Here is a 14,488-nt window from a genome sequence, read left to right as displayed (position 1 = left end):
TCAACTTTCCCATGGCTGTGAGGAACTCCACGGCCTGCTGGTCACCACCTAGAAGAGAGAAGGTGAACAGCCAAAATGGTTTGCAGAAGCAGCAATAGCAGGAAAGCAACCGTCCTCCTGTGGGGACAAGGCTGGCCATGGCAGAAGCAGCCTGATGACAAATGTGTGGCTGCAGAGAGCACTGTCAAGGACACTGTTGAGTTGATCTAATCCCCTTCACTAACAGGGTAATTGGCCTTGCGGATAGAAGTATTAGATGTGAGATAAGGACTGTAGTCAGGCTTCTGGCGCTGTCTTGCTGATGTTTTCATAAGACAGGGAAAGTGGTATAGATTAAGCTAATCCAGTACAAGTACAGAAGAGGCTGGAGAGTCATGCCCAGGGTAGCTCCCAGTGACCTGGTATCAAAATGGAAGACGAACTGACAGCAACTGCTGTATTGGGAAACCTTAGCCAGATAGTGAAGGTGGAAGAGGCTGGTGGGGGTGGTCATCACAGGTTAGACAGTGACCGAGGTGTGACTGTCTTGTGGCAGAGGTTGGACAAGACGCTGCCATCTCCCTCAGAACCCTCCCTATGTTTTAAACAGTTTAAAAAGCACATTACTGACAAAAATAACCAAAACCAAAAACTTGTGGTGCCCCTCTCCCCACACCCACTAAATATCCTTTCTTTTAGAATAAATAAATAATTTCTTACTGCAAGAAACACCCTCACAGTGCAGGTACCCGGCTATGATCTGGCCACACTTCTTTGACAGACTTCACCCAGCCCCTTGCTCTGCGCCAGATCTCGGAGACGTAACTATGCAGCTCTACCAAGATCCCCGTTAATGGTCCCTCTCACTGTGTCGTGCTACGATGACCTGCCGAAGGGACCCAAACCCAGAATGTTTGCTGTTCCAGATGACATCGGTTGTCCTGCCGAAGCCGGCCCTCGGCTGCTCCGGCTGTGCACAGAGCTGGCGCCCCTTCCCCGCTGCCCGTCCGCGGGTGGCACCGGCCGCTCGGGCTCAGCCGGCCCCTCCCGCACCCCAGGCCCTTCTCGGCATCCCCCTCCCGAGATGCTGGCGCCGCCGCAGCCAGCGCCACCCGCTCCGCTGCTCCCGCACGCTCCGGCAGGCACCAGGCCGGCCGGCCCCGCCGCAGCCGCAGCCGAAGCCGCAGCCGCAGCCGCAGCGGCCGCGCTCCCCGCGCCCCGGAGCGGGGCGGAGCGGGGCGGAGCGGGGCGGCCCGGCCGCTCCCCGCTGTCCGCGGCCGGCGAGGCGGAGCCAGCGCGGCGCGGGGCCGGCGAGCCGTGCCTGCCCGGCCGCGGCGATGCGGCGCTGAGAGCCGGCCGGCAGCGCTCCCTGCGCGGCGAGAGCGCCGATGGACGCCTCCCTCTGCCAGGTGGGCAGCGGCGGCGGCGGGGCTGCTCGGCCCGGCCCGGGGCTGGGGGCGCGGGCGGGCGGCGGCCGGCGGGGCCGGGTGCCGGGGCGGGACGAGCATCGGAGCGCCGTGCCCGGGCTGGGGGCCGCCGGGCGCTGCCCCGGGCCGGCTGCGCCCCTGGAGCCGTGGGACGCCACGCTCCCCGCGGGGCTCGCCGCGGCCCCGCTGCCCCTCGCCCGGGCAGCCCCGGCTGCGCTTTGCTGGGCGCCGAGGGGCGGCGGGTCGTGCCCCAGCGCTCCCGGGAGCACCCAGCGCGGCACCGGGAGCCTGGCGGGGCTGCGGGGGCAGAGCCCGAGCGGAGCGCGGTTCCAGCGAACCAGGCTGAGGGCTGCTCGCGGGAGGAGAGGATTTGTCGCAGGATAGTCATGGCTGCCCAGAGACGGCTCGCCGGCTGCTTTGATCCCCTGGAGCGACTGAAGGGTCCGGAGCCAGCCCCTGCCTGTGTGTGCGTGTCGCAGCTCGCCTCTCCGCACGTGGCACCGGGCCACGGCCGAGCCGGTGAGGAACGTGCAGCGGGAGGCAGCGTCCGCCTCAGCCCCCTGCCTCCCGGTGCTCGGCCCGGTCACCTCCTCGCCGGCGGGCAGCGGGCTCCTTCGGGGCCAGGCTGCCGTGAGCCGCGGGCTCAGCTCCCGCGCCCTGCCCTTGGGTGTTTGCAACAGCCGGGTCGGGCATTGTGCTGCTCAGGGGGTGCGGGGGGAGTGATGTGCAGCCTTAATGCACGTGGCCCGGTGCTGTGCACACCCCAGACCCCCCCAATATTCTCTCTGCCTCTTTCCTTGTCTGAGCATGCACAGGTTTCCAGCCCAGCCTGATGCTGCCTTTGCTTGTGAGGGGCAATGGGGTGCAAGGCTGGGGCAGCCCTTGCTGGCCTCATGGGCAGCAGCGGGTACCCATGACATGGGCAGTGGGCACGGCAGGCACCGTGAGGTGACAGGGCCACCCTGAGGTCTGCGGCTGAGCCCTGAAAGCCTCCTGTTTGGGGCCAGGGGCATCAGCTATCCACTGCACTTGGACCCTGCGTTGGTGTCCCAGTGCCTGGCCGTTGCCACGTCCTGGTCCTGAGTGCGGCGGGGGGAACTGGCAGCCTCCTGGGAGCAGCCCAGTGTCTGTGGGCTGGAGCAGCTGATGGGCTCAGGTCTGTCCCCTCCCTGGTGAAGCACTTTCTTTATCAGAACAGATGCTTTCCTAGATCTGGCCCCAGAGGAAGGAGTGGCTGCCCTGGGGACTGTTCGGCTGGGGCTGCCCTGTGGCATGCGCAGCACATCGCTAGGGATCCTTTCAGCCATTAACTGATTAACCTGCTGCTCCTGGAAGCCTGGGCCGCCTCGTGTCTAATCGGATGGAAGCCAGGGTTTCCCAAAGGGCCATTTCACCAGAGCATTTGTGCCCATCTCTCTATCATGAGGAACCTCCTGGCTTCTTGCAACAGGAGTAGCCACCAAAGAGCCTGAGGCACCTGATGGGACTGGGAGGCTGGAGAGGGGATGCCCAGAGGTGCGTGTCTCAGCAAGTAGCACCCAGCAGAGGACAGCCTGCATTGTCCAACTCCACTTGTCCAGGCGTGATTCTGCCAGTATCTGGAGAAACAGGGATTTCCAGGGAAGGGCTGAGGGGCAGTCGTGAAGCCAGAGGCTCTCACATCTCTGTTACAGAGGCTTATCTCTCTTTTTGATCATGTGGGCTTAAACCCTGGTGAAGCAAGGTGTCCAAGGCTGGAGAGCTGGCGTGAGCATGTGTGGGAAAGCACCAAGCTTTGCTTTGCAGGAAAGGCAGTGGGGGTGGGAGAGAGGGAACTGGCTTCCCCAGAGCGGGAATGTTTGGCATTTGCTGCACCCCCGCCACTCTTCCTCATTCTCCATGGGGGGTTCTTGGTGGGAGGGCAACCCTTGAGCAGAAGGGAGTTGCTCCACCTCTTTCTGCTGCAGCAGAAGCCAAGCTTCTCCCTGGGGATGCATGTAATCCCTTACAATGAATAGCTTAAACCCTGGTGTGTTGTTGGTCTTGCCTTAGCAGGCTGCCATGCTGTGCTTGCAGCATTTAGATGCCATGCTCAGCAATGTGGTCAGTGTCTGAGGTTAGGTGGGGATGTCATGGGGCTTCCCAGCTTCGCTGGTTCCTCCCTCGGCATGCCTGAGACCAAAGGAGTTCCTAGTCTTTGAAGTTTATCTACGATAGGTGGTTTAGTGATGGGTTCAACCTACTTATTGTCCTGGCTCTGCCAAAGGGGTGGAATAGTTTTGGCAGGTTGTGCCAGATTGACGCTGCTGAAGGGCCTCCTATATGCCATGCCCTCCTCTGACTGCTGACCCCAGGGACAGCAAGCTGGCAGGGTGTGTGCTGCTGCTGCCACCCTTCCCCTGCGGCATCCCAAGTCAGCCAGATTAGAAAGCCTTCATCCTCAGCAAGTGGCACAGCACAAAGATGTGTGCCTCTGCCATCTGAGGTCTGGTGTGCAGCATGGCTCAGAGATGTGACGAATGACGCTTTTGCTCCAGCTGGGTATGAGCAGAGGGAGCCGAGGTGTGTGAGCTCCACCGTCTCCTTTCTTGGCTGCTGCAGTGAGTCCTGTGCCCAGACAGGGAGGAGGGGCCCCGGAGGCCAGGGCTGTGGCGCAGTGACGGATGATGGCTTCCCTGCGTGTCTGGAGTGTGGGCAGGATGTGGGGTGACACAGAGGATGTGACTCGCTCTCCAATTCCCCCTGAGGAGCAGAAATGTTGTGGCCAGGGTTAAAGGAGACACTTCTCCCATCCCATCCCATCCCATCCCTCTGCTCTCCAGTTGAAGTGACCAGCTGGCACAGCCCCATGGTCAGTCTGCACTGAGCATCATCTAGTGGAGCCACAGACACCCTTCTCCTTCTGCTCATGTGCCACTGGCCCAGAAATGCTGGCATTTTAAGTATTAAACAGTTTTCCTCATTGCTGTTTTGGTGAACTGCAATGCTTTTTCATCTGTGTTGTAAAATAACCCGCCCCAGTTCTTAAGCTTTCTGAGATGGGGAGAGAAAGGCAGGGGGGATCATGTGCTCATGTCCTGCACAGCTGTGCTGGTCTGAGCTGTCCTCTGTACAGCTGGCCTGGTCTTCACTTACTGTCCCCCATCCTCCCTCGGATGCAGCCCTTCTCTTCTTTGTGGCCTGGGACATCTACTATGAAGTTGGGATTGGGGAGAGGAGCCACTTCCCCCAGGGATGCATGCAGACCAGGAGGGAGCCTCAGAGTAAAGTCCGTAAAAGAGTACAAGGGCTACCCGAGTTACCACTATGCATGCATCTGAGCTGCTTTCTTGGCCCCAAAATGAGGTGGGGAGCAAGCAGCTCTGCGAGGTCTCTTTTGCTCTGGCAGCTTTGCCCTGGCTGCTGTGTGGGTGTGCTGACTACTTGATGCAACTGGAAGTGTCTGACTGCTCCACAAAGCCATCAGCTAGTCTGGAGAGTGTGGCCATTGGCTGGTCATGTGATGTTCAACTATACAGGCTGTCCTCCAGGCATCTGATGGCTCCTTAGTCCTGGTGGAAATCATGTGTGTAAACGTTTGCAGAGTACATGGGTAAGGAGAAGAACTGAAGGGACTTGCCTGCGAATGCATCTTTGCAGCGTGGAGCCTGTCTCATTCATGGGTGCGGCAGGTACAGGACTAGTCTGATTTTTGGTTGCACATGCAATCCTCACCAGCTTTGAGGTCTCTATTGAAGCTGCCTGGCTACATCATTCAGTGTCCCCAGGGAGGCCAGCTTGTGCTGGGTGGGGAGGGCTAATACATGGCATGCTGGATTAGGTTTCTTCAATAGCTTGGTTTGCCCTCTCACACTTCCTGCAGCTGGGAGAAGGTGGAGTTCCTGTGAGAGAAAAGTGTGGCCGGATGTCCTGGAGAATCCTTCCAGAGACTCTTGTCTGAGATGAGGGAAATGGTTCAGCTAACTTGGGTGACGCTGACCATGAGTGATGTGCTGTCTTTCCAGATAACAGTGAGCTGAGTGGCCATGTGTTAACAACTACTGGTTTAGGAAAATGCCGTCTTGGAAAGAAACGGTAGATAGAACATCATCTTCTTCAGCAGTGAGACTGCTCCGTGAAGGCGTACGCCCACCAGGCCCTTCTCCTCCCCTGAGGAACATGTGCTTTGCCAACTTTCCCTGATGACCTCCTAGTTTATTGAGAATATTGTAACCTCTTAGAAAAGAGGATCCGGAGACACTGGGAAGAGACAGAGAAATGCTGACTATTACATGCATGCTGCATATGTAATGCTTTCTGAGTCAATACCAAACAGAACAAACCCTCTCTGTTTAATTAGTCTGCATAGTTCAGCTAAAGAGAAATACCACTGTCCTTGAAGATATCTGTGGGGCTAGCATAGCATGGATGTTCCCTCCATCCTGGCTGCATCTCCTCAAAGCTGTTCAGAGTGATAAGGAGGCAGATGTAGGGCAAAAGGGCCTGGCTGCTGTGTTCTGGAGCAGAAATTGTGGGGAAGAAAGCTCTTGTGACAAAGGTGGCATGAAGAAGTGTCTGGCAGAAGAGAGGGAGTCCTGTTACCTCCCTCCTTAGGGCATTCATCTGGAGCCAGGCTGCGTGAGCTGCAGCCTTGTCAGATCCTATCAGCGACAGAGGGTGGGCTGGTGCAGGCGCTGGGTGGGAGCCCCCACGTGAAGGGAAGCTGCGTCTCCCTGGGCCACCCTGCAGCTGCCCATCAGTGCCTCCAGAACCACCTTGTACTGCTCTTGCTTCACTTCTTGCCTCTTTTTTTTTTTTTTCATAATAATCACAAATGTTTTGCAATTTACTATTTCCCATTTTACTTTAAGGAGAATGTGCGAGCTATTTAAATGTGATCATTAAGACCGAAACTTACGTGAGTCTGGGTTTCCTGGTTATCCTCCAGCTACCCTAAGCTCTGCAGTTCTATCTCCTCATTTCCATCTGAGATTGCACACTGTTCAGTAGCTCTGTAGAGCCAAGTCCCAGGGAAAAAAACTACAGAGGGCCTGTCTGCCATGCACCGCTTGGCACAGCATTTGGGGGACTCTTGGCTCCTGTCATTAAAAATGCAATAATTATTGTAGCAACCGAACCAGTGGTGGGGCCTCTTGTAGATACAGTGATCAGCATATGTGATGAGAAGGTGGGAATTAGGGTTAGGGCCAGGTCTGTGTATTAGTCCTGTTTATTCCTGTTACCTGCGTCTTGAGCCAATGATTAAGATCTGGCTGAATCACACTTTCTGGAAAAGCTTCTTATTTCTGGAGGATTCCCTGCTTTTGCAGTTTCTTCAAGTGGTTACACAACCTTGTTTTAAAATAAATCCTGCTTAATTTCTTAAGTGTCTGGCAGTTCCATTAATTTTTGGGTCCTACTTTTCTTCTGCTTCATGAGAGTTTTTGCGTCCCAAATAACTTCTCTGTCTGCAACGAATTTTACTCCAGCACTGGGCTGCTGGCAAAGGTGAGGCAGCAGGTAGCAGAGCAGTGGTCTCAGTACTGCCGGCAGCCCTGTCCTCTCGGCAGGGTGTAGTCAGATGAGTATGCAGGGAGGCTGGTGAGGTTTGTAGCTCATGCTGGGCCACATGCTGCTGTGGTCTCCTCCGCTATCAGTGTCTGGGGTAGATAGGGCAGCCCTAGCTCTGGCAAATCTACATAACGACTTTAACATTTCCACAAGTACTTTTGCATTACAAGGGATCTTTCTGAATAGCAAAAATGACTTGGATTTTTTAGATTTTCTTCTGAAGGCTTCTTTCTCACATCTCAAAGCATAAGTAAGTAGTAAACTTCCTTACTCCTGTTTATACATCCCAGACACGCATATCAGCTCTTGTTGCAACCAAATGTCCTGGGAGTTTCTGTTCGGCAACTCTCAATCCTCTTTGGGTCTGTGACTTTCCAGAAGTCATTCCTCTATTTGAAGTGCTCCTTGCATTCCTTCTCTCCTGAAGCTGACCTTTCAGTTTGGCTGTATTTTAATCCCATTTTGTTTCAAACAAGCGGCTGTGGAATCCACACAGCTCTGATGGTCTCATCCTTGTGGGTGCTTACTGATCTACCAGATGTTGGCATCTGCTAGTACTCTCAGCACTACTTTTGACTTTAGGCCCTTGATGAGGATACCAAACAGCACTGACCCTGTCTCTGCAAAGTTTTGATAGAAACTCATGCAATTAGTCATGATTTTCCCCATTCATAACAACTGTTTTGGGATCCCTTTGCTGCTGTTTGCTCTTCAAGGGCTCACTTTTTTCAGAATACTGTGTTCTTCATGAGCAATGCCATGAGAGTCTGTTGCTGTCCTACTTATCTCTTATGCTTGGGTGCAAAGAAGGAGGAAATCTTTTTGACTAGACTTCTTTCTACGTGTTGACTGGCACTGGACAACGATAAAAGCTAGAGTATCCTTCAGCTGAAAAAGCTGAGGGCAAAACCACTGTGTTTTCCCTGGAGTTCTCAGACTAAGCAACCCATGGTTACTTGGGATAATCCTGCTATTGCCCCCATTTAGGCTCTGACCTTTCCAGTCTCTTGGATTTTCCTCAGCATTACCAGGCTTATAAAAAATTAGTATCAGCTGGTAAGAAACTTTACTGGACAGATCTCTGGGAACTCTTGGACCTGTTGATTTTCAAAATGTTTTACGTCCTTTCCATTTACTAATATACGGGAAAGCACTTCAGCATCTCAGTGTGATGCAAGAGGGGTGCTTTCCAGGGATGTTTATTAAAAACTTCTGCATGTCTCCATCGTTATTCATAGTGCTGACATCCCTATCTAGTAGTTGGATGCCGCTACTAGCACATGTCTTTGTCCCCGATGATTTTAGAAAATAGTGAAACATAGACTCTACTGTCTTTACTATCTCCCAACTTCTTACTCATGTGTGCTGTTTTCCCACTTCCACTCATTTCAGATCGGCTGGCAGTGCATCCCAGCTCAGAGGCACTCCGGTTGCTTTCTGGGTGCTGTTTGAGAGAAAGACACTGAGGACGATCAAACATCAGGAAAATGTTTCTTGCGAAGAGTTTTAAAAAACTGAGATTACTTTATTAGTGAAATGACAAATAGGTGAAGACATGGCAAAAGAGCAGAAAATAATGGATGGAGACAGAGAAGGTGGGTTGAATTCCTCTGTTCCTCCACCTCTGACTGCAAGAAAATTGTTCCTAAATTATGCATAATAAACATTGCAGAAGAAACAATGTTTCAGGGCTCCTATCGGAGGTTTTTACAAAACACATTGCATTGTGGCTGCTCAGAGGCATGATGCTGAAGCTCGTGTCTGTGATGGACTGCTGTATCCCTGTGGCTTCCTGAGGCCTTGAGCTCTCTGTGGACCTTGAATGCCATTCAGCTGTCCATCAGCCCAGCTTCAGCCCTGAGCCACTGGCCAAATTTGAGAGACGGATGGAGCTGTAAGGAAGCTGCCTCACTGTTTATTTGGTGGCAAGAGGGAGAGGAGACCCACAGCAATATCCAAGTTGAGGGCAGGGCAGGCTAAGCTAAGCTCAGCTCTTCACTTGCTCAGTTTGGAGCCACTAGCTGGTCAGGGGAAGTTTTGCTAGAGCCAGGCTGGGCTTTTGCACATGCCATGTTGCCTCCTTTTCAGGGCTACTGAGAAGGTGTGGGAAAGCCAGTGTTGCTGTGATGTGCCTGTGATATTCAGAGGCAGGAAATACACATCTGTAGATACCCATGTGAGTAATGTGCTCTAGGGAACGACTTGTTTTAATTCAGGTTTTAGGTGGGGAAGAGCTTGTAGAGAATGCATGAAAGTGGTGCTGGCATTTATGAACAGAACTAAATTTAGTATGCATTTTTGAGGCTGGTGAGAAGTTCCTAGGTGCTTGCGAACTCTGTAGAACTGTTGCTTCACCTGAGGACAGTGACGCTACTGCCTGCGGTGGAATTGCAGTGGCAGCTCATCTTGAACTGAGCCTGGAGAGAGCTTGCAGTGAAGTTTGGAAGGCTACATACCTGCTTCCCCTCTGTGCACCTTGTCCTCAAGGCAAAGGGCAGCCTTGAAGCGTGCAGAAAGTTGGGGGTTCACTCCCTCCACTCTATTGGCAAGGAGCTTCTGTGGTTGCTGTAGTGGGTGGTTGCTCCTTTGAGAAGATCAATAATTACTTTCAAGGACCAGGCATTTCCTGGGGGATATCTGAAGTTGGGAGATGTGCAGGAGAGTGGGGAGAAGAGAAGCTGTACAGCAGCCAAACTGGGGGAGGAGAGAGGAACAGAACAGATGGGAGGGGGAGGTGAAAGAGGGGTGGGAAGCAGTGCATATACATCAGTGACCAGAAGTGACAAACTGCTTTTAAATGATTTAAAACGCACAAGCCTTTTCCTGATACTGCTATTCTGCAGAGCTGCTGGCAGACTGATGACTTTGCTCCTTAATTAGTAAGGAATGGGGCTGCTAATTGGCAGGACTAGTCTGAGTCATGGGCTCAGCCTGGGCTGCAGCTCTGGAGCAGCAGGACCCACAGCTGCAGCTTTGCATTCAGTGCCATGAGCTGTGCTGGCTTGCAGAAGCTGCCTAGGCTCAGTGGGCTAGCATGTGGGAGCTATGGGACCTCCCCAGGTGCAAACTAGTCTGTTTTTGCTCTGCAGTGTGTCACCTTGTGCCTAATGAGAAGTAGACTTCTGTTTCTGTTATCCCTGCTGCTGCTGTTGCAGGTATTGTTCCTCTCCCTAGCTGCTCCAGGTTGGGTGCTGCCAGCTCAGCTGTTGTTGATTCTGTCTCTCTTACCTGTGGCCTCCTGGGCTGCCCCCTCCCTTCCAGCAGCTGGTCCAGGTTTTGCTGATCAGCTGTAACCCAGGGACTGGCTGGATGACTTCATTTCAGACTGACATCAGAAAAACAGCAAGGTTGCATTCCTTCCCATATGGGTCTAGGGTGTCAGGGACTCCCCCTCCCCACCAATCCTGTATCCATTAGCTAAGTCTCTTTATCTGTCCTATCACTTATTCATGATCATCTAGATCAATCTGTTGAAAAGTGCATTTGCTGAAATCTGATCCCGGCTTTGTCTGGATTGCAAGGGCCTTTCTAGCCCAGTCTCTGCTGTGTGGTTTGCAACCACAAAGCCTGTTGAGGCTGGGAAAGGAGCTGGCAGTGCAATGCTGCTTCCAAGCCTAGGAGCGTATGGATCCATTGTCAGGAAAAACACAAGGCTTGGAAGGCTAATACCCACTGAACAGCCATGGTATGCCAGGAGGACAAAGGTATGTATATACACAATACTTATAGCTGAAAAACTTACAGCACCCACAGAGATCTTGTGCTTGGACACACAGTGCAGGGGTATACATTTTTGAGACAGCCCTGTCCCTTGCAGAATGGTTGCAGCAGTGACTGGGGGTAGTTACCCAAACCAAGGCAAGAGCCTCTCGTCGTGTTGTGTTTGCAGCTAGATCTGGAGGCTGAGCACCATGTTCATTCTAAAGAAAACTTTACAAAAACATCTGGTAGTGGAAATACTGGACAATTGTGTGCATCTTTCATACACTGAAAGGTGTCTTCCAACTGAAAGCACTTTTCCTTTCTGAATAACTCCTGGAAAACTGATGTGCCCATCCTGGTTAGTGCCCCTGCTGAGCATGCTGTTCCTGGGAGTTCCGCAGGTGCGGGGTGTGTGAGTGCTGTCAGAGGGAGGCAGTGCTAACTGTCCCCTCAAATTCTGTGCAGCTGGGGCAGTTCATTCTTGCTTGTATGTGGGAAGAAGGGAGTTTCCAGAAGAGAGAGGACATCCTGGGGGAATGTGAAGATTCGAGGGTAGTCCAGACTATGCAGATTGGAGAACAGGAGATGATGACTTGTTTCTCAAGTGCGGTACGGTTGCAGAGCAGTGGCTTGCTCACATCAATCCTTGAATGTGTCCCCTGCTGGGCTGGGAGGCTCCGGAGGGGCAAAGGCACCTGCAGGTGCAGAGTTCTATGCCTAGTCCTCTGGAGCTTGCTTGGCCTTCAGTAGCTGGGTAGCCCATGAGGAGGGTGCACCTGCTGGTGGCTATATGCTCTGCTTAGTGCGTGGGTGTTTTGCTTCTGCAGTAAGGGTTGTGTGCTGCTTGTCTGCTTCTGTGCCCCTTCCCTAGGGTACAGTGTGCAAGGTGTCCCTCATCCTTTCCCTGCCAGCACAGCGTACTGCATCTGCTGAGAGGCAGATACAGGCAGGCGAATGCAAGAGGGAACTTCTGGTATCAGTCACTCTAAAAAAGGCACAGAAGGCCAAAGAACTCTGTGGCTTCAATTGATTTCTTGATAGCATGGATACCAGGAAGTGTTATTTATTTTCAAGTCTAGGATCCCAAAGTGCCAGGTGTTTATGTGAACAGAGAAAAATGATATCTTAGAGTTTGCTGTCCGCGATGGAAGACATCATGGTGTGAGAGGGTGAGGCAGTACTGGTGAAACACCACTCTTGGTATGCAAGCAACTTTATTTTCTAAATTATAACCCCATGTTATGGGATCACTTTTCAGGATTGTGCTTTGCTATGCGCTTTGCGGCAAGGCCAGTTCCTGGGCAGATTGTCACTGAGGCCATAGGAATGAAGATGCTGGTCTCTGAGAGTTTGTTTAACATCAGAGTGACCTATGCGTGCTACAGGAACTGTGGTACATTGCTACATTATTCTTTCTTACAGTATTTGCTGTTGTTGCTCCACTTAAAAACAACACAATCCCCCTAATGAACTCCTAGTTAAAAGAATTGGGAGGGGATGAGCTATTATCATTATATAAGTTACCTGTATCGTCAGTGTTCAGCCAGCTTTATTCCATGGAAAGCAGTTACACAAAATCATCACTTCGCTGTTCCTTAGCTGTCTTATAAGGTGTTCTCTTTAAATCGGTCGTTGCTTGTGCTTCATTTTGTTGTTTGTCTCTGCATGTGGGTGAGATCTCCTGTATGTCAGTTTGAAAACTGAAGGGTTTTTACTCTTGTGCTGGGAGAGCTGAGGTTTCCTGGTGTCTGTGGGAGCTGGGAGCCCCCAGAGCTGGCAGGTCGCTGCTCTGCTTTGCTGCCCGTGCTTCTCCCGTGGAAGTTCTGCCTTGCTGCCTGGCAGTTCTTGGAAATTTTCTGCTCAATTTAATCCTTTCACCTGATCAATGAAATGTGTGGTATTGGGGGAGAGGGGAGTGATGTGAGGGCAGTCTCCTTGGTGTAACCATCTGTTTCTGTATTTAGTCAAGGGTCCTTGGGGGATTTCTTGTTTGGAAAAAAGAGCTGATGGAAAGAGATGCACTAAACAAACTTGGCCTTTCAGGAAATGGGGGCTATGCTGGGCAGAAGTTACAATAATTATTTGCTCTGTGGTTCCTATTCTGGCTGTCTCAGCATGATGTTCCTTCTGGAAACAACATAAATGGGTGCAGTTATTCTACTGGGCAGAGGCAATTGCTGTTGTAAAAACAGCTACAACACCAAAGTAAACTGAAGTAAGTTCTGGGCAGCTGAAATGCCACAGTGCCTGGGAATTTCATTGTGTTGCCTTCTACTCCTTAGCAGCACACAGAAGGATCTGCCGTAAGTCTGTAGGAAATGGTGCAATATTGTACAAAAGAACTGGGTCTCCTTTTGGGAGAATTTGTTACTACTTTCGTACATGGACTTCTGCTGGGAATGGGGTCTAGGTCAGTCTGGGCTTTCTGATAATTTCTAGGTGTTGAAGACACCAGAGGGTTCTCCTTGTCCCTCTCCCCACTTTTTTTCCCTCTAAATTGTACCTTGTATGTAACAGTGTTCATGCTCATGGAGTGTCTCTTGTGTGTCAGATTATCAACTGCTGCTATCTCCAAACTAATTTCCGAGCTCAGGGAGAGGAAAGTGTACGTAACTCAGCCCCCCTGGTCTGCAGGGACAGACCACGCATGGTTCTGCAAGCACGGCACACTCCTAATGCTGGTGTGCGTGTGTGCGTGTGTGCGTGCCATGGCATCGGGGTGCAGGGGAGTGCTGGCTCCTGATTAAACTGTGCTTGCCTGCAGGCTCTCAGCTTTGTGCTTCTGGGTTACTGGTGTCTGAAAGCACTGAAATGCACTCTTGGGAATGAGTGTTCATAAGCATATTGGAAAACCTTTTCTTTCATACCACTGTTGGGAATTCCAGACGCAGCTTTGCTGTTTTCTGACTCTTTGATCTATACCGTGATGGTAGTAGGAGCCTTTGGTGAAAATAGCATAAAGATCTTCTACTAATGTGTGTTGCTGTTCGTATGTTTATGCAGAATAGTCAGAATGTGATTTGGGAAATGGATGATTTCTCAACAGCAATGTCTTGCCCAGATGCCTCAGGACACTTTGTCTCAAGCATCAAGAGTTTCAGAAAATGTAAGAGGATGAGATTAAGACCTTTATATAGTTCCTCAAAATCTGTATTCAGTGCATTGCTTACCAGCTCTCTGGGATCTTGAAACTTGAATTTGTAAAATAAAAAACAATTTCTTTCGATTGCTGTTGCTTACTGTCCATGAGAGTGATCTTTGCGCACCATCCTTGGTTTAGGTGCTGATCAGATGCACTGGTGCCTTTCATTCACTTTCTGAGGGGAAATTAATCTGCCTGTTGTGGAAATTCTAGAGAAGAACACAGCAGCAAAGCTAGAATTATGTAGGTCTTTTTTAATGTCATTAAACCCAGTTCCTTTATTGGGAGGACTGGAGGCTGGCCAATAGACTTATCTTCTACAATAAGGAAAATCCAGGGTACTAAAGTGTTTAAAGTAGTTGAAAAAACCCCACCTAAACTAAAATAAATCATTAAAAATAGAATTAGCGTTCCACATTTTGTATAATGTAATATAGAAATACTATTGTCTCACTTCAAACATAATAGGTCTAGAAGCAAAGAGCTAATGGTGCTGATGAGTTTAAGAGGATAGGAAGGGCTTTTATAATCAATAACTTCAGGGCAGAAAACAAATTAGGAAGAATGTAGGTCTATGAATCAATGAAAAACAGGATGGCCTTAACATTACTCAACAGTTCAGCACTTTGGCTTTTTTCTCAATACGTATCAAAGCAGAGTTTATGAGGTTTCTATAGGGAGACATGGAACAGATTAGTTTGCAATAACT

General features: G+C 51.2%; 1 protein-coding gene across 2 annotated transcripts in view; it reads left to right on the top strand.

Moving 5' to 3' along the window:
- The first annotated feature begins 1,264 nt into the window (after positions 1 to 1,264).
- LOC101915146 (unconventional myosin-X-like) overlaps positions 1,265 to 14,488 on the top strand; it is a 93,697-nt gene continuing 80,473 nt past the window's right edge. The window contains exon 1 of one of the 2 annotated variants that reach the window (XM_055811894.1): positions 1,265 to 1,388. In XM_055811894.1, coding sequence (XP_055667869.1) covers positions 1,368 to 1,388 — 21 coding nt within the window. In that variant the 5' untranslated portion in view covers positions 1,265 to 1,367. Of the gene's footprint in view, positions 1,389 to 10,351; positions 10,640 to 14,488 lie in introns of those variants that run through there. The other variant, XM_027782301.2, reaches the window with a different exon arrangement.

Source organism: Falco peregrinus, chromosome 8, assembly GCF_023634155.1.
Source record: "Falco peregrinus isolate bFalPer1 chromosome 8, bFalPer1.pri, whole genome shotgun sequence".
Classification (NCBI taxonomy): domain Eukaryota; kingdom Metazoa; phylum Chordata; class Aves; order Falconiformes; family Falconidae; genus Falco; species Falco peregrinus.
The sequence above is the reverse complement of the archived record's forward strand: the minus strand, read 5'-3'. Positions and strand labels throughout refer to the sequence as shown.